General features: G+C 41.4%; 1 protein-coding gene across 3 annotated transcripts in view; it reads left to right on the top strand.

The window, feature by feature from the left end:
* Window positions 1–7,119: 7,119 nt before the first annotated feature.
* Window positions 7,120–26,700, top strand: part of LOC122067464 — a 25,268-nt gene continuing 5,687 nt past the window's right edge. Inside the window, exons 1-2 of one of the 3 annotated variants that reach the window (XM_042631324.1) lie at window positions 7,127–7,260; window positions 7,344–7,736. In XM_042631324.1, coding sequence (XP_042487258.1) covers window positions 7,473–7,736 — 264 coding nt within the window. In that variant the 5' untranslated portion in view covers window positions 7,127–7,260; window positions 7,344–7,472. Of the gene's footprint in view, window positions 7,737–26,700 lie in introns of all 3 variants that reach the window. The other 2 variants (XM_042631331.1, XM_042631319.1) reach the window with 2 other exon arrangements.

Below are 26,700 nucleotides of genomic sequence, written 5' to 3'. Positions count from 1 at the left end.
ATAATGTGTTTTATGTGTATATGCTAAAGAAATACATTCCTAACCCAACTCATGTATTGACAAATGTACCTCTTGAACTTGACACAGATTAAAGATATTTGGACCAACTTGAAGAAATCATTGATAAGAGAGACCACATTCTCCGCAATTGGACAGTCTCTTGTGTCAAGGTCAAGTGGAGGAACCACTCGGAACAAGAAGCACCATGGGAATGTGAAGATGAGATGAAGGAAAGATATCCTGGGATTGTGGACTACTAGGTATGTTCAAATTTGAGGACGAAAATTCTTATAAGGGGTGGGAATGTTATACCCAAGCCCTAGCCTACTTATGTGTTAACTACATATGCACCATATGAGGATGCTAGTAGTAGTGGTTATTGGGTAGCAACAGTTTTCTGCCAAAAAGGGAAGAATGATCCCACATGCAAATGCTACTCATGTCTAAAGAACTAGAAGGGATTCAAACCACCAAAGAAGTCAGGGTAAGTCTTTTTGCAATTGAGGGAACTCATCTAAACCTAAGTCGTGAAATACACTAAGGTCTGACCTATAGACATGTTCAGGCCCCAGAGACCATAATTGTAACATGGTGGAGAAGTCCCAATAGAATTGGAAACTTTTGACCCTAATCAGCTGATGTCCATCAGTGTGTCACCACCAACCGATGAGCATCCACTGATGAGAATATATTGACAACAAGGATTAATTGCTTGTGGGGCCGGAGCCTCCTCACTCGTGCACCTCAGATCACCTTTATTAGCTTGTACAACTTATAAACTAGTGGATTGTACTTGATCACTTAGAGGTGGGTTCACTAATGCCAACTGGAGAATTAACCCAGTAATGAGATAGTCACATTTATTTTTCGAACAGGCCTTAGTAAGATAAAGTTACTATATAAAAAGCAATTAGCTCATTTATTTCACAAACACCATTTGTGAAGGGAGAAGAAGGAAGAGAAGGAAGAGAAGGAAGAGAAGGAAGTAAGGAAGGAGGGAGTGAAGAGTTTGAGCTAAGGAGGAGGAGGAGTATACATAGACTCTCACCAACATCAAAGGAGAGCACTTTCCTCTCACTCTATCTTTCACATTCTCTTGCCCTTTCTCTCACTCTCAGTTTCCAACTAATCTAATTGGGACAACCTATCAAACCCCCTATGATCTACCACTTTAGTTCAATTATAGGTAGGGGAAATCGTTTATAAGGTTTAGGTTAGTGAATTGATGGCTCATACTTAAAGATAAGACCCAATATATTAACACCCTAACTTAATTCCCTAAATTTAAATCATCCAAACCCTAAATTGAGTAATGAGTCAAACTTATGGAAATCTATGCATCCTAGGTGGCTAATCATGTCATTCCTAAGCTACATAGGGTGTGCATGGACTGTACACATGCAATCTATGCCTAGATCACTAACCTTAGCATGCAAGCCCACCTAAAATGGGTATATTATGAATTAGGGGTGTGATTGCCATCATGAATGGGAACTAAAAACACATATAGACACGCAAAAAGACCAAAATGGCAAGAGAAATGAATCTGGGTAGAGAGACCTAGATTTTAGCTTCACCAGCCGATGCCCATCAGTGGGTGAAGCCGTTGAGCATCCAATAGTTAACTCCTTGTAGAATTGTTTTGCCTTTGGGTTTACCTGTCAGTTAGCCCACTGGTTGGTCACCTCCAGCCGGTGACCATCAATTGATGAGCCACCTAAACATGAGTTTTGACTTTAGTTTTAGTTGGTCATGTGACCGATAGGAACACCCCTCCAGAACACAACCTCAGACCTAAAAATCCCATGTTTACAATGAAGACAACCATCAAGCAGTGAGGATATACGACATGAAAACCGATAGGATAGATCTCGTCGATACGAGAGTTGAGTGGGTGTTATGTTTATTTTGAGGAATGTTTATCTTATTTGTTTTCTATGTATTTTATATACTACCTTACTTGTGAATTGAGATGTGTATAGTGTGAGTATGGACAATGAGTATAGTGTGTGTGTAGATAGTGTGTGGTGTAGTGTGGGTGATGGTGTTTTCAGTTTCGCATTCCTAATCATGATTACTATTACTATTATGATGGAATGTGCATACATGTTAGAATGCATATGGCTAGGATAACAGACCCGGGTGCTACAATCCCTTGCTAGGCTATTGGCTAATCCCACTTGTGGTAGGGTCCGATGATCCATTTTTTAGAATACCATGTCTACGGTACGAGTGATTGTTTCCAGAGGCGGAAATGCTCAACGAGGCCAATGGTGATTCTGGTGTCGAGGCAATTAAGGAGTACAAATAGGGGTTTATAGGATACCAAAGTATACATGTAGGGACCGACATACTCCTAACTCGTAACTAGTTTGTATCACTAAGGGGACCAATGATGAATTCTAGGACCAGGTATACCACCTATGTTGCAGTAGCATTAAGACCACATATGGACTTAGTTTGATGTTCGATTGTGTGATAATAATCTGGATTATAATTGCATTCATTTATCTCTGTGAAACTATATGCTGCATCATATCTAGTTGTGCTTGCTTGCATGTCTCACCCCTCACTGGGCTTCGTGGAAGCTCACCCCATTTGTTGTGTGTTTTTAGATGTTGATTTAGCTATTTCTTATATGCTATTGTGGAAACACCAGCTTTGTTTGGTGACAAGCTATAGGCTAAGGAGTTGGTCAAGTACAAACAAGGATGTGTTTGTGAAGATTGTGCCTACGATGCACCTTGAAGATGATAATTATCATTTTCTATTTTTGATTCTTTTGTGTATATACAGAATGTGATACAATACTTAGTTATGTAATATATGTCGGGAAGTTGTATAAACTCTTGGTGTAAATATGATACTTATCAATAAAGAATCACTAGTTGTACTTATCCTTACTGTTTACTAAATATTTGTGGATTATAGTTCATTTCATATATTTGTGAACTTAAAGTACTGCAACGATGATCTTAATTAATTTGATTGTTTGGATATGAGTTCGTGCCCAAGTCACACACTTTTAGGTAAGTGAAGGTAGAGTGTGATATCATTAGCCGGTGCAGCCAACAGTGTACACTTCACCTAAAATTTCTCCAATACACTAACCCTATTGGTCATGGGGCCTTGTATGAGTCTAAACTCAATATCTAATGGTATGTCCACTACATGTGTTCAGGTGGAATCCATCAATAGAAGACTTACCCAAACTTTCTAGATGGCTTGAGCCCTTTCCAATTATCTCGACACGAGTAACATTTGCATGTAAGATCATCTATTTTCTTATGGCAGAAAATTGCTAATATCTAGTAATCATTGACATTTTCAACATCTTGTGATTCATATGTGATCAATATCATAGCCAAATCAGGGTACAAGTATCACATTGACGAACATTACCAACCCAGTTAGTTACCAACAAGGACTAACAATAATATGTGTAAGTTTTCAGTCAGTTCACAGGAAAACAATGTAAATTGGCATTCCATTGCACATATCCATTATCAAGTGGCATCAAATTATGCCTTATTGGTGGTATGGATGCTTTTCAACTATCTTGTTCTTCCTTGAAATAAAGCTAGGCTACTTGTTCGTATAATTAACTTCAAAATCATATTATCACTACTTTATTTGAGATGGTACAAACATATGTAATCCCTTTCATCTGTTCTTAGCCTACATTATCGTGCATCTTAATTACCTTCTATCATGATATGTACATGATTCTAACTTTTTTCTTATAAGTTCCTTGCAAATATAACTATAGTTACAGAATTCTTTCCAGTTTTCATGCACATTATTATGAAGATAGCCACTTTCAACAAGTTCGTACTACTGTAATATTCAACCTTTTACAACTCTTCACCACAACAATCACAATTGTAATCAGAATCCCAAATCCTTAGTTATTTACACCATGACCTACTATTCCATTTTACTATTTTACCCCTTATTTTACACTAAGATGGGGTGGGATTTACTATTAATATAATATTAATATTAATATACCATATTCTGTCCTTGATATTTAGGTTTCCATCAGTACATATTGACGGAACGGTTCCATTTACTTCTGCATTGAAACTTCATCACCTTGCCAACAATAAGTCACTCGATCTAGGTGGTTACCTGAGGGCATTTACTCTTATTGTAACCTTCCAGTCTACAAATGTTGCATCTATTATGTCCTGTTATCCTATGAAAATCCATTGGGTGCTTCTCCCTACCATGTTTTAGATAGCCAATCATTGAAACTGCAGTTGGGAATCATAAAAATCTTGTACAAATCAGTGTTAGACCAATTTTTGACCTCTGAGTACTGTACGGTGCCTCTGAATCCATTGAAGGATCAATAGTATCAAAGCTTCTTTTGCCAATGCCTTTAACCCCATTCACAATAGTTTCCATTTGTGACTCGGATCTTACTACAATATCCAACAACTTCTTAACAACATTCTATAATTGCCAAATTAATTGCTTTGAAACATTTGAATTAGATTGCCCCACACCCACATACATTCTCACATCCTTCCCAGAATTGATCTTCTAATGTTGAAGAATATATCGTGTGGGAATTTTCTGTCGTTCATTCTGATCGCATACACATAATACACGCTTGTATAATACTCTCCCATGAACTTGAACATCTGGCAACTACATAGTATTCTCTACGACCATACTTCTTTTCGCCTTATCAACATTGTATGGGCTAACTACATACTTTGTAATCGGTCCATTCCATTTTACCCTCATCAAAATTCCAAGTGTTCCTACATTCTATTTTTTAAATATGTCTAAAAGTGACTTGGTGTACACCTGGGAGGCATGCTACTTAATGGGGCTTGCTTGCCTCCCTCTTTCTTCCTCTCTTCACAACCCTATCATATTGCTTCACAAACTCGCTCATGGATGTTGACTGCTTCAAGTATCCATAGAAATAGTAGTTCATTCCCTCGCTATTGTTGTGTTGACGACATTCCTGCAAAGAATGTCCCCTTCAGAAATACTGCTACCCAATGCCTACAAACATCATACATCATTTTCAGCCACTGGTGATTTTTCAATCCATACTTCTCCAACATTATTGACAATCTCTACTTAAACTCATCCTCTATCCTGCTCATGTACACACACCTACAAATTATGCTTTCAAATTAGGATGTCACGAAAAATTAGCACCGAGGTGTTGTATAATGTGAAGAGAAATGTGCCACGAACAAAACCTATGCTTCATCTCCAGAATACTTGCTTAATCGCCTTTACTATGGCTGGGCATTGGTGGGTGATGATTGATTTTGGAGTTTTACCACGCATTGTCTCCAACCACTTTGCAAATACCCAAGCAAACTTTTCAGCTTTCTCATCTGCTATTAGTGCACAACCAAAGAGTATAGTCTGAGCATGGTGGTTTACACTAATAAATGGCCCAAATGGATATTTTACCCTTTTTTTTTTTTTTAATGTGACGTCGAACAATACCACATGGCTAAGATATTATGCGGTGAAATTGCTATTCCATCCATCCAAAATATTGCACTAACAATGCCGTCGGATCTAGTTCGTATGTGATAGACAAATTCAGAGTCTTTGGACTCTGATCTATTAAAATTTTTTTTATCATCTATTCAAAATCAATTTCAATGTTTCTATTATTCATCCTCTTCATATAATTCAAAAAAACTTCCTTCGTAATGCCTACATTACCATACTCACCCAAGAGTTGAGACAACCCGTGTCCAAACACTGTTGATTACCTCTGGTGCCAGGTCATAGCAGTGTACTGAGGGCAGCTAGGTTGGTTACTTGGCCAATGAAGTGTACACAGTGGGCAAGGTTGACCTAATCTGGCTTATGTACATTAACTCTAATTGTAAAGGAAGTGGGTTTAATTTATGGTCCCAAGGTCACACACACAACTGATCTTAGGGTCCAGAGTTGGTGATTGCCTGGTGGACATATTTGAGGCACCGGAGGTCACCCATGTCACCATCGGCCAGCCTATGCAAGCTGGCGGTGGTGTTGTATTGCTAAAATTGCATTGTTTTTTAGATTTAATTTTTATTTTACTTTTCAATTCCAAGGGATTTAAATGCAAAGTCAAACAAATGTTTAGTTATTTCATATTTTGTAAGGTCAGGGTATACCTGGCCCTAGATGGAAACTAGGGCCAGGGCCAATCAGAGATATCTTGACCCAGCCCTGCTCACTCAGAGACAATTAGGGTGGGGCTGGGCTGGGTTGAGCCCTATATGGTTGGGCTTGAGTTGAAGTTTTAAGGCTTTGAGTTGGGGTTTTAGGGTAAGCTTGGGCCGAACTAATGGGACTCAAAGTTGGGCTAGGCCTGGCCCTATTGTAGCCCTACTATGAATAATCTATCCCAATGTTCAAGGTACTGGAATCAGGAATAAAATAGTCCTCTACCGATTCTGGTTTCTGTCTGAAGTTGCTAAAGAATCAACTAGAATTGCTTGAACCTTAGAAATCTTACCAGAAATCAACTTAGCGAACTCGAAAGATGAGTAGGTTCCGATTCGAATAGACTAGAGTTGGCAATCTGATTCTAGATCCTCAAACCATGATCTATCCCATGCAAAGGTTTATATTTTCTTTTGGACCTAAAAGAAATTATGCATTAGAACTAAAGCGGACAAGTTCAAGTACATCTGCATTGGAATATCATGAACCCACATAAAATGATGGTCTCTACCAAAATGTTAGTGGTATATGATATATCCAATTTTCGTCTCTCTCCCCTCCTCCTTCTTCTTTTGGAAAAGTCCTCTATACCCCTCCCATCCTAGCTCTTCTATTAATTGAGTCGCTAAGCTCCAAAACTAACACAAAGTATCGGTCATCTAAACCTCAATTTCCGATGGGCCGTCCGGGATACAGGAGCCGGTATCCTAATTGGTGCAAGCCATAGGAGCTCTACCAAAAATAAAACCCGTAGAAGCCTTTTATTTTTCGATGGGACCGGAACTTGGACCTTCGAACAAGGATCTCTATACATCATGCGAGGTGATTGGAAGGTCAGGATTGGCAGAAGAGATGCTGATGTGGCGGTTTCACATTCGTTGATAAGGTAATTATAACAGTAGAGCAGGGCCGTAAGATCGTTCTCCCCTTCCCCAACTCCCAAAAAAAAGAAAAAAAACCTCCTCAAGGCACCGATGCGGGTTTAGCCCTGCCGTAGTTTGATGGCCACCGTTTATAAATAAAGAGTGACTCGGATTTCAGAGGAGTACAAGAAGGAAGCAGGTGAATCTTATTGTGAAACCCTTGTCCGTACAAGTCTCTCGAAACTTGAAATCTCTGCCAATTGATTCTGTTTTCTGATAAAGGGTATCGAAGATTGGGAATAAAGGGGAGGAAATCGGCGGAGCTGGTCCTGCATGGACGATCAGAGAACGTTATAAGAGGAGAGGCCAAGCCATCGGTGCGTTATCAGAAGAGGAGCAGACGACAACAACATGTCTGCCATAGTGTGCGGCAAGAGATCTTTCTTTGAAGATATTCCAAGTCCCCCTGTTTCCTCTAAGAGAATCCGCTGTTCTTCCTCTACTTCCCCTATTCGATTTTCCCCACCAAGGCCTAGCGCTGCTACTTCACCAATACCCAACAACAACTTCTCGTCTTTATCATCTTTATCTGATCAGATTAGTTCTGCTTCAGTGGCAGCATCGACGCACAATCTCAATCATCTCAGAGCTATTTTCCCTGATATGGATGATCAGGTACCTATTACCATCTTATATTTTCTCATTTCTTTCGAATATTATTTAATTGGATTTCAATTGGGCGCATATCCTATGAGGATTGTCAGTGTTTAATTTTATTTTTTTATTTTTTAAATCTATCTGCGTCGATATAATTTGATGAGGAAAAGATGAACTTCTTGCATGTCTTTATGATAATCTTAGGGGTTTGAATTGTAATTCAGATAAAGAGGCTGTACCACAGTTGTTTTTATTTTTTTGTTTTGTTTTATAGAAATGGTGTCAATATCTATATCACGTCATTACATTCACTCTATTGAGGAAAAGCATGTTTTTGATCAGTCTTTATAATCCCTAAAGGTGATTACGTCCTTTGAGGATCTAGGGCAGGATATGCTGATCTTTTTCTGGAGATTTCTGGGGAAGCTGATAGGTTATGCGGATATCTATGTATGGAATAAATTGGGGTGGGTTGGATTCTTTGGGTGCCAGCAGGGCCATGATTCTCTAACTTCGAAAGATTGTTAAGAACTAAATCCATGTCTTCAACTTTCAAAAATAAAATCAAAATTGTTGTGTTCAGAGAATTCACTAGAAATTCAATAAATCAAACACCTTGAAAGTCACCCTGGAATTGTTGAAACTTCCAGACAAAGTTCTGTTCAAAGTATATGTATAGCAGTGAGAAATTTTATAATGACATTCTCGTACATAACCCAGCATACTCAAGCCAATAGCCAAGAATGTGTAGAACAGCTCATCAATGGCAACGTAAACCAGTAGATGTTTAACCAAAGAGATATTATTAGAGATTCTATGCTCTTTGCTAATCTTGAGATGATAGTTGATTGATTATAACCATGAACTGAGATTGGAACTGCTCCGTCTTACTAGTTTGTGGACTCCCAAGTGCTTTGAAAATATAGGAAATATCAATGAACCAACAGTAGAAACCTACTAGAAACCAGGATCTCAGTGAACCACAACTTAAGATATATGGCAGAAACTGATCATAGATATACTGATCATGGATATATCTCTCAATCTGTACAACTGATGTGACTGCAACTAGTATAGAATGGAGGCCCTAATGGGATGAGTATGTGCTTAAAATATCAAAGCAAGATGATGTTAGATTAGGACAAAAAGCGAGGCCCGAAAATAGAACCTAAAAATCAGAATTAGAAACTCAAAGAAAAACAACCAAAACTCACAAGTGGCTGGTTTGATGAACGCCAAACTTGGATTGAATGTAAAGGGGAAGGAGTAGAACAACATACTAAAAATTGAAGATTGTCCAATCATGGGTTGGAGAGGAATGCAAGTTTGAATTATTGTTGCACTGAATCGACAGAACAAAATATTGCATGGAGGTATACCTGATGAAATCATCAGAATATTGGATGAGAAACAAAAGCAACAATTTTACTTAGAATAGAAGATAAAATAGAAGTTAGAATTCACCATTACAGGCCACGATTTTCAATATATGGTTGTTGAAATTTTCTGCAGGACAATGGATAAGAATAAGAAGGAAAGAAGATGAAGTAGAAGGGAAGAAGGGGATGTAACCAAGGCATCACTGTTGGTGGTCATGACTCCAAATAATATATATATATATATATGGAAAAGGATAGGTATGCTAGCAGGTCACCTAGTCACCTAGGAATTAGGTGTGCTAGCAATTATGGACCATTAGATTAAACAGATTTAATCCATGCCATTGAGGAGTTGTAGTATGTGTACTTGTGTACAAATGTACATATACAAATGAAGGTACAAATATTATAAAATTATTTATGTTCAGATGCGTCAGTTGTACAGCCGTACATAACTGACATTGGTATTGGGAACATAACACATAGTCTGAAAGGAAAAAAATAAAACATAACACTTTATCTTTGGAGAACCTAATATCTTAATGTCTAAAGTTCGTTGTTGGTCGGTGAAGAAGCTCCACAACCCTCCACTTCTATGACAAGAACCTCATCGGAGATTATATCTTTTCACTGAACCTCGAAGAAGAGGTAGCCTGTCGGGTTATTGTCGGTCGTCTCTTCACTACTAATAGAAGAAGAAATCGCTTGTTTGAACTTCGTTCGCTCTCTTACTAGAAAGCCGAAGAATCACCTGTATGTATGTCCGATTAGTGGGAGAATGTAAGTTGGAGATAGTTTCAGAATTAACAGTAAGGAGGAATTTTGTGGACACTAAGTTTTGGCCTTAAGAGCCCGCCTTTTTTGAATCAGTGAGTATTTTTGAATCTATGGTAAAAAATCTGTAGAACGAGCCCTCATTATCGTCGTCATCATCATCGTCATCAAGTATTCTCTCACTCGTATTCACAAATCGTAAGGAGAAAGAGGGCTCTTGCCTCCATCATCCCTTGCTACTCTCTTGTATGCATCCGGCATTGACTTCCGTCGGACCCAGTTTGATCCCCTGCTTCCTGTCCACCACCACCACCATCAATAAATCATTCTTTTCAATTTAATCCAACCCCAACAAAAGAAATTAAACATTCAATTACTAGTAATCTGGGTTCTATGTTACACCATTTCGTAGTGTGGTCCATCGATGATTGATGATTTAACTTTAAACTAATCTTCATAGTTGAATGAGTCAAAACAACAGACAAGAAATTGCAGGCTTACCGGAGGAGTAGATCTAGTCGGTGAAACCGGCGGTGATCCATAATTCCCAGGAGGCTTTACTATTATGATGCTGCGCATAACCGTCATAGCCTCCTCCGTCATATCATCACCATGCAATCTCCCATTCTCTCCCTCCACCGCTTCGGCAAACCAAAACGGACACAAACAAATCAGCAATCAGAATCAAAATACGAAAGATTTGGAAGACGATCCATGAGCTACCAAAGAAAAATAATCAAATCTATACCCTTCTCGGAATTGGATCAGAAACTAAAGTTGGACTCCTTCTAGAGCTAGCCAAGGCCATTATCTGGCTGAGGTCCAGCGACTGTGTCGTCCCAAAGCTTGTCGAAGAGACCCATGATGTAAAGAGTATATGTATTTTAATCTCCCAATACAAATAGTACAGTATGATTCAGAGTTTTAGCAGTGTATTTTGACAGATTCAGTCCACTTTCCCTTATAAAGTTATATACACACCCAACGATAGAAATTAAATAAATTAAATTCGACGGTTTTCAACTTGCTAGCATACCTGATACCTGGGTATCCTGCTAGCATTCCCATCCCTCCCCCATATATATATATTTTATTCGAAGCAACAGATAGAACCTCCCGCAGTATGGGGTATTTTGAAACTAACATCTCAATAAGGTTTAGTCTTACTTGCTAGTGCTGCAAATGAAGCACCTCCAATGGTTTACAACACTTGTGAACACTGGACCTATAGAAATAGGAATTGTTCTACACTCAAATTTTGATGGAGCAAGAATGCAGTGGAATTCTCCCTCAACGATGGCGACACCAACAATTTGTGGGTGGGGGGGAGAGAGAGAGAGAGAGAGAGAGAGAGAGAGAGCTCTTCCCACCTTATCGGTATGAGCTATTGAATATCTATTTCTTTACTCTTTGGGCTATTAATAAGATTCTTTCCCTATTTTGGATTCTATGTGTCAAGTGGTATGATCTTATTGGGTCGCATATGAAGACAACTTAATTAAAGTCATATTCAATAAGCCAATTTAATACAATTGTCCATAAGGACACCTTAGTATGGTAATAATCATAAAACTCATAATGATTGAAAACATTACATGTAGATCCCTCCACTTTACAATATGATGGATCTTGGGGCATGAAATTAGATTATTATCAACACCTTAGTCCACTAAACATCTAGATTAGAGCATCTTGGCCATTGATTAGACAACAAAAGAGAGCGACAACACATTTTTAAAATATAATTATAAAAATATTAATTTTATAAATTCTTTATAAACAACTTATAATTAAACCACTGAGCTTGGAATTTTTGTCCAATCAAATTTAGGATTCTCTCTCAAGATATTCTTGTACGGGAAGTGTATTCATTTTATATCTCAACTTAGATAATATAACTAAGTCTGAATATTGTATTAGTGCTATTGCAACATAGGTGGTATCCCTGGTCTTGAAATGCGCCATCAGTCACCCAACGATACAAGCTAATTGCGACTCAAGAGCATACCAATTCCTTGCATGCGCACTTCGGTTCCTCGGTAAGCTCCTATTAATAGACCCTCAAGTGCCTCAGCATCGGAATTACCATCGGCCACTTCGGGCTGTGTCTGCCTTTGGCAACAATCATGTCGTACCACGAACATGGTATGCTGGAAAGGTGCATCAGACCTACCACAAATGGGATTAGCCAATACCTTTCCCCTTATTGGCAAGCAGTTGTAGCACCTGGTTGTTATACTAGCCATATGCATACTAAGTGGGTGGACGTTCAATCAATCATCAACTCCAATACGGAGACTTAGTGTTGGAATCCACCCCAGCCACCTTGTGTTCCACACTACTTCCACCACAACAATCATACACACATCCTCACACACACACACACACACACACACACTCCATACACTTCAAATTAATGAAACAACAATTGACATAAAGTATAACATTGCAACATGTTCAAGTATAAGAATAAATAATTAAAAACACTCCACAAAATAAACTACAACACCCACTCATCTTTCGTCTCGAATAGGTGAACTTGCTCAAATTCCCCATACTATGTAGCCTCACCACACTTTGGTTCTAATCAAATCAATAAGGGTGGATTTGGTAATATCCATGTCCTGAATTTGTCTTCATTGAAGTCCATACCAAAAAACATTCGATATATGTTTAGTAAGGTCACTGGTGGATGATGGCCCACCGGTGGGGTAACTGGCTGGTGAACCAATGACTACAGGTCTGAGAAATTACCGACCGGTGGATGGTTGTTGGTGGTCATCGACCGGTGCAGCTCTAGGAGTGAGATCTTTGCCTAGATTTCATTCTTAGAGCACCATGTTCAGTTTTGGTTTCTTTTATTTGGTGAAATTAACATTTGAAGTAGTTGATCATACCATCACTACCATTTGATGCAGATTAGTCACTTAATGAGCTTATTTTATCGCAAATAGGCCTTAGGTTGGGTTATGTATGTGTTGGGCCTTTGATCCCATGTGTTTTCTTTGTAATGGATCACTTTAATGGGCCTAAAATATGAGTAGAAAGTAGGATAACAAGATTTTATTCATTAGTTCAGTTAGAGTCCTGTTTTGAGTCTATTTTCTTTGTTATTTCAGTTTCCTAGTCAGCTTAGGTTTCCCAATTAGTTAATTATTGGATTAGGCCTTTTCTTTTTAGTGTCTGAGTCAGTTTTGAGTATTCTATATAACTTTGTCAGGGGCTACAACATTGAACACAAATTTATTAATAAAAAAAGAAAGAATAAAAAGATGGCTTATGCTGTTGTGCTATTTGATGCAGTTGGGTGAGGTGGCTAAACCAGAGGGTGAGATGCCCATTCACTAGTTCTTCTTCCCCCTTCTCAACCCTCCATCGAATTCTCTTTCTTTTCTTATTTTTCTTTTATTTGTTTGCTGTGAGAGAGTGTTTGAGAGCTAGAACCAAGCCTATTGGAGGACATCTTCTCTATTCAGCCAGAATTTTAGATCTTGTCTGGGATTAGGATCACTTGTGATCTCGATCTTGCATTACCATTGCTCCAATTGACATGGTTTTTCCCAAATTGGTGAGCTTAACTCAACATAGATTGCATGCATGCAGTTAAAGTATCAATTGGTAACATGTAATCAGAGGTAATTTCACCTTAAATCATGGATTTCAGTAGGAATTATCCTACAGTCCAGCTCTTAGGTTCTATAACCTAAATTAGAAAATAGAGAGAGGGAGAGAGGAACTATGTATAATCTTCCAATTTCAGTTTTAGAATCCTAAATCCCACCATAGGGATGAGTCTGCGAACCAAATTCCCAATGGGTTGAGTTGGCAAAGCAGTCGAGTCTCTAGATAGTTATAGCATAATTAACCAACTAAAAGGTGAGGGAGAGAGAGAGAATGAGAGTAATCATCCACTCACCTTAATTTAGTCAGTGGGTGAATGTAGAGAACTCCCCCCCTTTTAGCTCAATTCTTCCTTCCTTTTCTTCTTTCTAAAATGATGAGAATGAGAGAAATGAATGTCAATTGCACTTTATATACTTTGGCTCGTATAAGTAAGGCCCGTTTGGTAAAATAAAGTACTTTTCATGCAAGAGGTTATTCCTCTACTTGGCACATATGGGCCCACCTCCCTAAGGACTTGACATATTAATCCAATACTTTATATTATGTACAAACCATCAGAGGTGCTCCGGAGTTCACGAGTGCAAAGTTCGGGGGCGCATAGGGAAATAACCAATTCTGGCAGTACAGCACCACCGGTGGTGATCAGCCGATGAGTCCTGCTAAATGCAATTTAACTTGATTTTTCTCTAGTGCACATGCCCCTTCTGGTTATGGAATCTTGTGTGAGTTTATGCACACTGACTTAGATATGCTTAACCTACATAATTAGGTGGATATCCTTAAAGTTAATACACTTGCCCATGTTTCCTTGAAGGCTTGAATCCCCTCCAATTTAACCGGCAGGAGCTGCACTTATAAGTAGGATCATTATCTCCTTTCCTTAGTGTACTGCCGCAACCCAGTAATCACTGGTACTGTCAACTCCCTGTGATTCATCTGTGATAGACATCAGTATCAAATTAGGGCACTGGTATAACACATTTGTGTATGTATCAGATTCAATCATTTGAAAACCCTATGTATCAAACTCAAATCATTTGAAAACCCTGCATGGTTATTGTCGAATCTTTTATTATCAAGGTTCTCGTGATTGTTGTGTGGTCCCCAGACTTGAGAGGTCTTTATCGTTGCAGATTGACATTGTGTACTTGGGTGTAAATATGGTTGATGCCTACACACCTGATTGGCTATACATCACTACATTGGTCCATTGTGTTTTCTTATCAACGAAAGTGGCGTTTAATAATGAATCCATTGTGTTTGTATATGCAGTATATCTTAAGAGAGAATCTTGAATTTGATTGAACGAAATTACAATCTCAGTAGTTTAATTGTAAATTGTTTGCAAAGAATTTTAATTATTATTTTGTAATAATTATATTTATGTTTTCCTATCAACGAAAGTGGCATTTAATAATGAATCCATTGTGTCCGTATATGTAGTATATCTTGAGAGAGAATCTTGAATTTGATTGAACGAAATTCCAATCTCAGTAGTTTAATTGTAAATTGTTTGCAAAGAATTTTAATTATTATTTTGTAATAATTATATTTCATAAATTTCCGTTGTTGTCCATCAGTGATCAGGATATGCTCTGATCTAGTTGTTTAGTGGAGTAGGGTGGTGATAATAATTTAATTCCATGCCCTAAGGTACATTATAAGATATTGAAAATCGGAGGGATCTACATGTAATGTTTCTATTATTATGGGTTTTATGGTTATTACCACGAGAAGAGATTTAGAGAATTAGAGAGAAAATTGGGGAGAATATTTGGCTTGTCAATGGGACAGAGGCCACTCAATTATTTATAATCTTTAGAATGAAACAAGCATGGAATGCTAGCTAAGGGTGACTAAACTTGTCTAGCATATTAAACATGTGCTTGAAGGCCAGCTTAGGATATTAATTAAACATGTGCTAATTGTGGTACAATGAATCTGGACGTAGTCCATGGTATGGACTAAAATTGAACCGGTTTGATTTCTTCAACACTCCCCCTCAAGTTGGTGCATATATGTTACTCATGCCCAACTTGGAAACAATAGGATGAGACATCTTTATAGACAACTGTAGTGCATATCAGACATCTTCAATCTTTCCTTGGATGATGTGTCTATCGATTTCAACAAGTTTGGTCCTATCATTTTGAACAGGATTATGAGCTATGCTGACTACTTCTTTGTTAGCATAGTAAAGCTTCATAGGTCCTTCCGGAGTCAATTTCAGGTCACTGAGAAGACCTTTCAGCCATATGAGTTTGCACACTCCTTGAGCCATTGCCCTGTATTTGGCTTTAGCAATATACTGGAGACAATTGGTTGTTTTTTGATTTGCCAAGTAACAAGGTTACCCTCAAGAAATATTCAATACCCTAAGATGGATCGATTGATCCTGCCAATCAGCATCAGTGAAGGATTCTAATTTTAAACTCCTATTGTTAGAGAACAGGATAACTTTCCCTGGTGCCGATTTCAAGTATCGAATGATTCTCTATACAGCCTCAAGATGAGTATCCCTCGGATCATGTAGAAAGTGGCTGACAATACCAATCGCATATGCTTTATTAGGTCTAGTGTGGGACAATAGATAAGCTTCCCTATAGGGCACTGATAGCATTCCTTGTCAACAGAATCTCTTCCTATGCTTATTGAGATGGTGATTAACTTATATGGGGGTATCTGCAGGTTTTCAACCAAGCATTCCCGTTTCTTCAATTAGATTGAGAACATATTTCCTTTGGGAGATGAAGATCCCTTTGTTAGATTGAGCTACTTCAATTCCCAAGAAATATTTGAAATGACCTAGATCTTTAGTTTCGAACTCGGCTGCTAGTCAAGTCTTTAGGAGCGAGATTTCAGCCTCATCATCACCAATAATAACTATATCATCCACATAAACAATAAGTACAGTAATCTTGCCAACTCTATGCTTGACAGACAAGGTATGATCTGCATTGCTTTGCTTGAAACCAAATTATTCCATAGCATTGTGGAATCTACCAAACCAGGCATGAAGTGATTGTTTCAAGCCGTAGAGGGGCTTCCGGAGTCTACGTATTTTGCCAACTGTAATGGATGAGTCAAAACCGGGAGGAATATCCATTTAGACCTCTTCTTTAGGAAAGCATTTTTCACATCCAATTGCTGAAGACTTCATCCAAAATTTGCTGCACAAGATAATAGATCCCAAATAGAGTTCATTTTGGTGATGGGAGCAAACGTTTCCTGGTAATCAATGCCATAGGACTGAGTAAAACTCTTGGCAACTAGTCGGGCCTTGCAATGTGCAATAGTCCCATCCGCATTTTGTTTTACTATAAACACCAACTTCACCCAACTGGTTTCATTGGACAAGACACATGCTCCTAAGTACCATTTTTCTTAAAGGCTTGCATTTCCTCCAGCATAGCATCTTTCCATATAGGGTCTGATATAGCTTCGTTCCAGCCCTGTGGGATAGATACTCAGGATAAAGAGGAAATAGAGGCGCGATAGGTGGGAGACAATGAATAGGCAGAATTAGAAATGGGTGTAGGGACAAGATCTTACTCCCTATGAAGAGCAATAGGTGGACCATTGACTTGTGTACGCTCAGGGATTGGTTCCAAAGTTGGCGGAGAACATGGCAAGGTAGGATTAGTTTTCTCTTTATGACAAGAATACATTATGAGCTCTTCTTCCCTGGTTGAAGCAGTTTCCTGAGCAAGCTTCCTTGAAGCAAAACAGTGACAATGACAAAGGGAGAATTTTTAGGTGGAGGCATTTCTTCCTCAAGATTTTCCCCCTGAAGAACTTCTAGGTAGAAAGGTTAATCCTCATTAAAGCTGACATCCATCATGACGAACAATTTTCGAGTGGGAGGATGATAACACTGGTACCCCTTTTTAGAGGTGGAGTATCCAATGAAAATATACCGAAAAGCACGAGGGTCCACTTTGGAACAACCATGAGAAGAATTGTGGACAAAGAAAACACACCCAAATACTCGAGAAGGAAGATTAGTGGCCAGAGCGGGGTCAGGAAGTTGACCAACCGGAGTCTTGAGGTCCAACACAACAGAAGGAACCCTGTTGATGTGAAAAGCAGCAGTGAGAACTGTGTCACCCCAATAAAACTTGGGAACATTAGTGGTGAACATGAGAGACGGGGCAACATTGGGAAGATGTTGATTCTTTCTTCAGGGATATACCGTTCTGTTCCGGACTACGAACACAAGATGTTTGGGATAGGATGCCATGATCATCAAGGTATTGAAGGAACACACCATCCATATATTCAAGGCCATTATCACTGCGAAGGGCACAAATCTGAGCACCAAACTGAGTCTGAACCGTATTTTGTGGAAGGACTTAAAGCAGAAGAATGCCTCAGATTTATGCCAAAGGAGGTACACCCATGTGAGGCGAGCACAATTGTCAATAATAGTAATAAACCAACGATACCCACCCAAGGATTAAAGTATCGGTATCGGTCGTCGCATCAGTCGGCCAAAATTAAGATACGTATCAGAGGGTATCATATCGTATCGGAGATACGCTAAAGATACACACATAAATGGATAGGAAACACTTTTTTATATACTTTTGCATAAAAAAATAGTTAAAAAAAGCTATATATAACATGTATTATGCATAAACAGTACATTGAGAGTATCGCACTAAGAATTCAAGGTTTGTAGTTGTCTCATAAATGTAAAATCCTTGTTCCCAACCTTGATTTCCACTTTAGTTAGAGAGAAAAACGGTTGGCAGCAACTTTGGAATAAAAACACCTAAAAAAATTGAGTTTTTTCTAAAAAATTACCCATTTTGGTCATTTTATGACCGTATCGGTATGTATCGATGTGTATCAGTCGATACGTACCGATACATACCGATACGTACCAATACATACCAAAACGTACATTTCACTTCAATTTTGAATTTTCCATAGAGTATCGGTACGTATCGGTGGTGTATCGGTGCATATCGGTGTATATCGTAAGATACGTATCAATACAAAAGGGTTTTAAAAATTTCATGTATCGTATCGGTCCATATCGTATCGGTAAGGGATGATACGGATAAGTATCGGCCGATACGGTACGATACGGACCTATACTTTAAACCCTATACCCACCCCTAGAAATAGTGCGAGAAGGTCCCCACATATCAGAATGAATAAGGGAAAAAGGAATAACATTTATGTCATCACTAGGATTATATGTGGAACGAGTGTGTTTGGCAAGCTCACACACATCACAAGGACAGTGTTTTATTAAGGAAAGAAATGAACAGTTTAAAATTGGAAATGGTGGGCGTCCCAAACGACAGTGCCACTGGTGTAGTTGTTGAAGTTCACTGTCAACCTTGAGAATATGTGCAGAAACTGGAGGAGCTGCAGGCGGATCTGGATCTAGGTAGTAAAGCCCATCTCGCACCTTACCATATCCAATTGTTACCCCTGTCACCATGTCCTGAAAAACAGTGGGTAAAAAAAGAAGTGAACGGAACAATTTAAATTGGTAGTAATACGATAAATAGAAAGCAAATTTGCACATAGGTTAAGGACATGAAGAACGGACTGAAGGGATATGGTAGAGGAACAGGGAATTATGCCTTTACCAGAAATAGCAGAGAGGAATCCATCAGCAATTCGGACTATATGAGGAGATAGTCATGTGGTCCGAAGCTCTTTGGCTTAGGCTGAGAGGAAGCAAGGAAAATATCTGAGCTAGATTGGCGGTAGAAGGTGCTGAGGGTAGGAATAGCGGAGTCTATCTGAGCCAGCATACGTTGGAGAGCCTGTAACTGATCCGAGGTAAAAGGAGGAGCACCATTCACAGAAGTGCTATCAGATGTGTCAGCCACATGTGCTTGGGAACGAGAACCAGACCCACCCTGTTTCCCACCACAGATTCCCCCTTTAGAACGACCATGTAGCTTCAAGCAAGTCTCTTTGGTATGCCAAGGGTGACCACAGTAATAACACTTAACATAATGAGGGATCGGCGACATTTCTCATGTTGAACAATGTTATAGGCCTCAAAGCAAAGTAGGAGATTTTTCCCAACTTAGGACCTGAAGACGGATCTGATCATATTCCGGGTTCAGTCCTGTAAGGGAGTCATATACCTGCTCCATCTCCCAGAAGTCATATGCCTGCTCCATCTCCCTCTCTTTCTGAAAATTCTTTGCATCAGTGGGACCTTCCATAAACACAAGATGGTAGAAGTCCAATTGTTGCCACAAGTTGTTCAGTGCTGAGTACTATGCAGGAAGGGATAGGTCCTTTTGAGTGGTTTTCCATATTGGCATCGTTACTCACAGATTTGAGCATAGTTGTTGGAGTGTACATAAGCGTGTTTCATAGCATCCCATAGTTTCTTAGCGGAGTTTAACATACCAAATCTGGGAATGATGAATGTGTCCGTGGAGGCATGGAGTTCAGCAAAAAAGACACGACGAGGGAGTCATTTGCCAACCAGGCATTAGCAGCCTCAGTTTCAGTTGGTTTAGTAAATTCGCCAGTCACATATCCCCATAGATTATTTCCACGATTGTGAGCATGCAAGCCCTGGACCAAGTCAGGTAATTGGCCCCATTTAGATTAGTAGGCCCAAGAGGAAAAGTATGGTTGCGGGTTCTTGGATGACCTACCACAGTACCCTGTACTCCCCCAGTAGTGGCAGCAAAACTTTCTTTTATTTTGATGGGCAATAGGTAATAAAAACTGACAAATCTCGTGTGTAGACACAGTTCCAGTAGGGGCAGCAACATATAAAGCCCAAAAAATAAAGAAGAGTTGGAACCCGGTATGGAGGCAGCCATGAAGAGTAGGAAAAAAAAAAAACTGACTGGAATGTGCAGAAATAGCAAGGAGAGGCATGTGGCAGCAGCTTGCAAGCCTGGACAGGTTGCCGGAAAGGGCATTGGAGGCCTGGATGATGCTGGGAGGTCTCAAAAAGGGCCTGTTAGGCCTTGTGGCTGTCAGAAAATTGGAGCAGGAGCACCTGGGAACATCAGTGAGGTGAGCGGTCAATGGGTTAATAGAGGCGGATGATTTAGATGTCAATGCGCAGCCTTTGAGAGGCTGAAACCTCTTGTGGAGAGGATTACCTCTGATACCAAGAAGGCAAGAAGAGATTTAGAGAATTAGAGAGAAGATTAGGGTGAATATTTGGCTTGTCAATGAGACAGAGGCCACTCAAGTATTTATAATCTTTTGAATGAAACAAACATGGAATACTAGCTTAGGGTGACTCAGCCTTATCTAGCATATTAAACATGTGCTGGAAGGCTAGCTAAGGCTATCTAGCATATTAAACATGTGCTGGAATGCTAGCTCAGCCTTATCTAGCATATTAAACATGTGCTAATTGTGATACCATGAATCTGGACATAGTCCATGGTACAGACCAGAATTCAACTGGCTCGATTTGTTCAACACCATACTAAGGTGTGCAATTATTGTTAAGTTAGCTTATTGAGTATGACTCTAATGAAGTTGCCCTAGTGTGCTCCCTAATAGGATCGCACCACTTTGCATATATAATCCAAAGAAGGGAAGGGATCTTATTTAACTATTTAATATCCTAAAGAGGAGAGAAAGAGATATGCAATAGCTTATATCGATTTTGGGAAGAGAAAGCTCCCTCTTTCTCTCTCTCTCTCTCCAAGTGTTGGGTGCCACCATTGTCGAGTGAGGATTCCGTTGCATTCTTGCTCAATAAAGCGTTGAGGGGCGTACAATCTCTACTTCTATGGGTTTGGTGTTGATATAAGGTAGGTTCACCCTAGGCAAACGACCCCAATAGAAATAACACTCACAACCAAGATAAATCTGATCCCAGAACAAAGATCCCAAACAGAGCAAAACAAGGCTCACTCCGCCGGAAATCCTTGCTACCCCTCCGCCTTTCCCCTGCTATTTCTATTCCTGTTTGCTATGACTTCCTCTCCCCCTTCCATCGTTGACCCTCCTACTGTGCTAGCCCCTCTATCCTCTCATCCCGACCCTTCCTCCCCATCCCTCCTCCACCCTCTCCTCCCCCATCCCTCCTTGGTCCTCCTGCCTTACCTCTCCTCCCTCCTTCCCTAAGGAAGACCTCTCCCTTCATTTCATCCCCCTCCCTTCTTGGTGGCAAGCGCATTAGCAGGTATCTTGCTGCCTCCTTTAACTTTGAGATCTCCAAATAGAGGTTTTGTCTAGTTGGGCACTTCCTGGGCAGCCGACTCCCCTTTTCTATTGTGAAAAGATCCCTTGGAAGCCAATGGAAAGCTACTGGGCAATTTGACACTCACCTTTTAGACAATGGAGTCTTCCTTTTTAATTTCTCCATGAAACAAGACATGCGCAAGGCCTTAGAAGGTGGTCCATGGCATGTGGGGAACAAACCCATCTTCCTTCGTCAATGGAACTGCCATATACTTCTTCACAAGCTGGACTACAGCTCCATTCCCCTGTGGATCACTTTACCTAATATCCCTCTGCACTTCTGGTGCCAAAAGGGTTTGAGGTTGATTGGGTCCGTCATAGGCACTCCCCTCTTCACCGACATCCGCACAAGAAGAATGCAATGTCTGCCATTTGTGAGGCAGTGTTGAAGTCTCGGTTGATCGAACCCCTCCTACCTTGGTCCTCCTCATGGACAATGAAGGGGTATCGACCCACTTACAAATGGGTACCCCCACACTGCATCAATTGCAAAGTCTTCGGTCACCGTTCTGCTAACTGCCTGAAACTCTGGCCCTCTGAACCTGATGAAACCATGGACATCCCTATCCATACCCTCTCGGTAGCCTCTGCCACCCCACCTCACTCCACCACTCCACCCCCCCCCCCCACCCCACCGCCATTACCGCTAGCACCACCACCCTCTGAACCCCATTATTCCCTCCACCACTACCATCAACCATTATAGTAGGGTCAGAGAATGAGTGGAAATCGCCGCCTGAAGCATCGCCACCAAGGTTCTCCCTCTCCTCGTCGTTCACAGCGCCCTATCCCTGCTTTTGGCTCTCCTAGCCCTGCTATTGGTTTGGCAACAGTACGAACCCTGTTGTTCTTACAGTTGCGGGCTCCCTGGTTGATTGTCGGCCTGGTTCTGTCAGTCCTTGTCATCACCTGTCGCTAACTCTTCGTCCTACTTTTCCATCTTCTTCTTCCCCTTTGTCGGCTAACAAACCCTGCTCTTTGCCTTTGCTGATTTTGGAAACCCTCTTCACCTTTTGTTGCCTAATTGCATCCCTTCTTCCCCTCTCCCTTTAGATCTCCCTCCTTTACTCCCTCTCCCGTCTCTTGCCTTTCCTTCTTTACCCCCACTCATCCCCCCTCACTTTGTGGGCTCTACAAGCCTCTCTTTGGCCCATTCCATCTCCTATCCTATCCTGTCCCATCTGTTTGGGCTGGCCACGTCTTCGGCCCGTGACTCCATTTCTAACTCCCTAGGCCATTCCTCCTGCAAACCCACTTCCACCTCCACCCACTTGACTCATCATCATTCGAAGCCAACCCATCGCTCAAACCCGTCTCCCTCACCTGGTCACCTCTACGCCTATGACCATCCCCGCCCTCCCCTGTCCTTTTTGCTATTGTTCCCTAGCCTCTCCCTTTCATCCCTTCCTTGCCTTAACCCCTACCTTCCACTATCCCTTCGGCCCTGCTCAATGGGCTCTGCTTCTTCGCTGTCTCGCAGCCGTCGACTCTCGTCTCCACTAGCTCCTTTGGATCCCTCCTCGCCATCCCCACCTGCAATGTCTCTAATGGCTCCTCTGGGCCTCTCCCAGGCTGCCCCTTGACTGCGATACCGGTCGTGCTTGAGCCTCTTGCTCCAGCTCTCTGCTACCCCTCCCGGCCTTCCCCTGTAAGCCATGCTTTTCTTGTCTCCACCGGCTCTTCTGGGCCTCTTTGCTCCAATCACCATTCCACGTCCCCCCTTTGGGATGACCTTCGACTGCTTGCCCCCTTTGTCGGCTCCCATCCTTGGGATTGGGGGTGATTTCAACGTGGTTCACCATGCTCATGAAAACTGCGGTGGTTCTCCCATCGACCCCTCCTTTGTGGATGTTTTCAACTCTTGCATTGATGACTACTGTGTCGATGATCTCAGATGGTCTAGCATCAAACTTTCATGGCACAACAAGAGATCTGGTTCCCACCACATTGCTTGTAAGCTTAATTGCCTCCTTATCAATGGAGCCTGGTTCTCCTCTTTCCCCTCCTCCCATGCCACCTACGATCCTCCTAGCATCTCCGAACATAGCCCCATCTCCCTCTTCAATTACCCTTTCATCTCCTTCCGGCCCTAAACCCTTTAAATTCTTCGACATGTGGTCCTCCCACTTTGCCTTCTTGTCAATTCTGTGTTGGGATATCCCCGTCCCCTATGGTCATTCTCCCTTATCTCCTTTGCCCGCTAGCTCAAGAACGTCAAGCTTGCCCTCAAGTAGTGGAATGCCTCCACCTTTGGCATCATCTCCTCTAAGGTTTCTGACTGCAGGTCCAGGCTTGAACCATTCAAATTCGGTTGCAATCGGATCTCCTCAATTCTTCCTTGTCCCAACATGCAAAAGAGACCTCCCTAGAGCTTTCTTCTTTCCTGTCCCAAGAAGAGAGCTTCCTCAAGCAAAAGACCCCATCAAATGGCTCGACCTTGGGGACTCTTAACTCCTACTTCCACAAGTCCCTCAAGGCCAGAAACAGCTCCAACTCCATTCCCCTTCTAGTTCCAATGGCTCCTCCTTTAGAAATCCCCCCGGATATCAAAGAGGAATTTGTGTCCCACTTCGTGGGCATCTTCTGTCCCCCTTCTTCCCCCCTTTACCTTCCCCCTTCTTCTTGACAAATTCATCTCGAGTCTCGACCACCTCATCCCTTCCCTCCAATCCATCCCCTCCGATAAGGAAATCCTAGCCGCTATCCGTTCCCACAAAGCCAATAAAGCTCCCAATCCTGATGGCTTCAACATGGGCTTCTTCACCTCTTGCTGGTTGATGATTGGTGAAGATCTCATCAAAGCCATCAAAGGCTTCTTCCTTAACCCCTCCCAAATCAGCTTCATCAACCATACATTCCTTTGTCTCATCCCTAAGATTGAGGGAGCCTCCTCTTTGTTCGACTTTTAGCTTATTTCTCTTTACAATCTTCTCTATAAGTTCATTGCCAAATTCTTTGCTAACTGCATTCAAGGCGTTATTGACTCCCTTGTTAGTGCCAACCAATCTGCCTTCATTTCTAGCCGCAAAATCTCTGGCAACATCATCCTCTGCCACGAGATTGTCCGTGGTTTTGATAAGAAATCCCACTCCCTCGCTGCCCTTCTCAAAATCGACATCCACAAGGCATTCGACTCTATTAGATGGGACTTCATTTCCAGAATCATGCTATCCATGCCCTTTCCCCCATCCTTTGTTAATTGGATCCTGACCTGTATCTCCTTCCCCTAGTTCTTCTTTCTTGTGAATGGATCACCTGCGGAGTTGTTTTCCTCCGCTGTTGGCATCCGCCTAGGTTGCCCCCTCTCCCCCCTCTTCTGCCTTGCTTTAGAGGTCCTCTCCAGATCCATCCAATCCCAAACTGATAACCACCTCATCTCCCATCCCTAAGTTTGAAGCTTCCAATCTAACTCACTTTGCCTTTGCCGATGACCTAATGATCTTCTCCAAAGCCGATGAGGGTTCCATCTCCATCGTCATGTCCTTTCTTCATCTCTTCGAGACTCTCTTTGGTCTTCACATCAACCTCCTTAAATCTCGTCTCTTCCTCACAGCCGTCTCGGAGTCATCCAAAGCGTGTCTTCTCTTGCTCACTGGTTTTACTAGTGGCTATCTTCCGGTCAGATATCTTGTCCTCCCTCTTATCTCCTCCAGGATCATCGCCATCACTGTGACCTTATGCTTAATCAAATCCGCAAGAAGCTCTAGCTCTAGAAGAGCAAGATGCTTTCTTATGTAGGTCACCTAGTTCTCATCCAATCAGTCCTCCAATCTTCTTGCATTTACTTGTCGGGAACTTTTTAACTTCTCAAATCCATCATCAAATCCATCGAATCTCTCTTGCTCCTTGTGGAAAGGTTCCTTCACCTAAATTCCTCCATACCATCCGCTGATCCTCAGTGAAGGTGGCTTGGGCATCAGACAGATCAAAGATGTCAATTCTGTTGCCATCCTCAAGCTATCCTGGAAAGTGGTTTCTAAGCGCCCAAGCATCTGGGTGTCATGGGTCTATACCCTTCGTAATGATTCCTTTGGACCTGTAGGATCAAGCCCAACTCCTCTTGGGTATGGACGAAAATTCTTCTTGCTAGACCAGTATATTTGCCTGCCATCAAATCCCTTGTTGGCAACGGCATCAACACTTCCTTCTGGCTTGAAAATTGGCACCCATTGGTGTCCCCCAGCTCATGGGAGATCAAGTGGTCTATTCCTTTGGTCTCCCAAGATCATCCCCTATTTCGTCTATCATTTCCAACAACTCTTGGTCCCCCCAACATTCATTCCCTCTCATTCATTTGCAATCCCTCAGTTCCGTCCCCCCTCCCCCGTAGCCGATTGTATCATCTAGACCCCCTCCTCTTCTGGGTGCTTTTCCTCCATTTCGGCTGGCACTCTCTTGCTCCCATTCCCCTCGCATTCCCTGGTTCATTGTTGTTTGGTTTCAAGCCCACATCTCTCGCCACAACCTCATTCTTTGGTGTGCCCTCTCAATTGCCTCCCTACCCAGTTATTTCTCATCCATCGCCACATCCCGGTCTCCTCCGCCTACTGCCTTTGTTGGAATGACATTGAAGATTCATGCCACATCTTTTTTGATATACCACTCTCCTCCCGTTTCTGGAAGCTCGTCCTATCAAAGCGCTGGCCTTCCCAGAGAACCCCTCCCTCCCCCTTCCGAGATAATGGCTTTGGATTGACATGACCTTTTCAGGAAAATTTATTAATGATACTGCCGGTAAGCTCGCATTTGGTGCTGCTATTTCCCATATTTGGATGGGGCGCAATTTCTGTAGATGGTCCTCTGAGTCTAGATCTCTTGACATGATTTGGAAAGCCATCTACTTTGATGTCTCCTCCAAACTTGGATTCCTCCTCCATGGATCTGTTGTGGACTGTCCAAGGAACAGGCTCATTGTTGATTCATGGGGTTTATCCCAGACCATTTTGTTATCCCCCCTGCCCCTTAGGGTTGTATCCTTCGGCCTTTGGTCTTGTAGATCCTCACCC

Source organism: Macadamia integrifolia, chromosome 2, assembly GCF_013358625.1.
Source record: "Macadamia integrifolia cultivar HAES 741 chromosome 2, SCU_Mint_v3, whole genome shotgun sequence".
Taxonomy (NCBI): domain Eukaryota; kingdom Viridiplantae; phylum Streptophyta; class Magnoliopsida; order Proteales; family Proteaceae; genus Macadamia; species Macadamia integrifolia.
The sequence above is the reverse complement of the archived record's forward strand: the minus strand, read 5'-3'. Positions and strand labels throughout refer to the sequence as shown.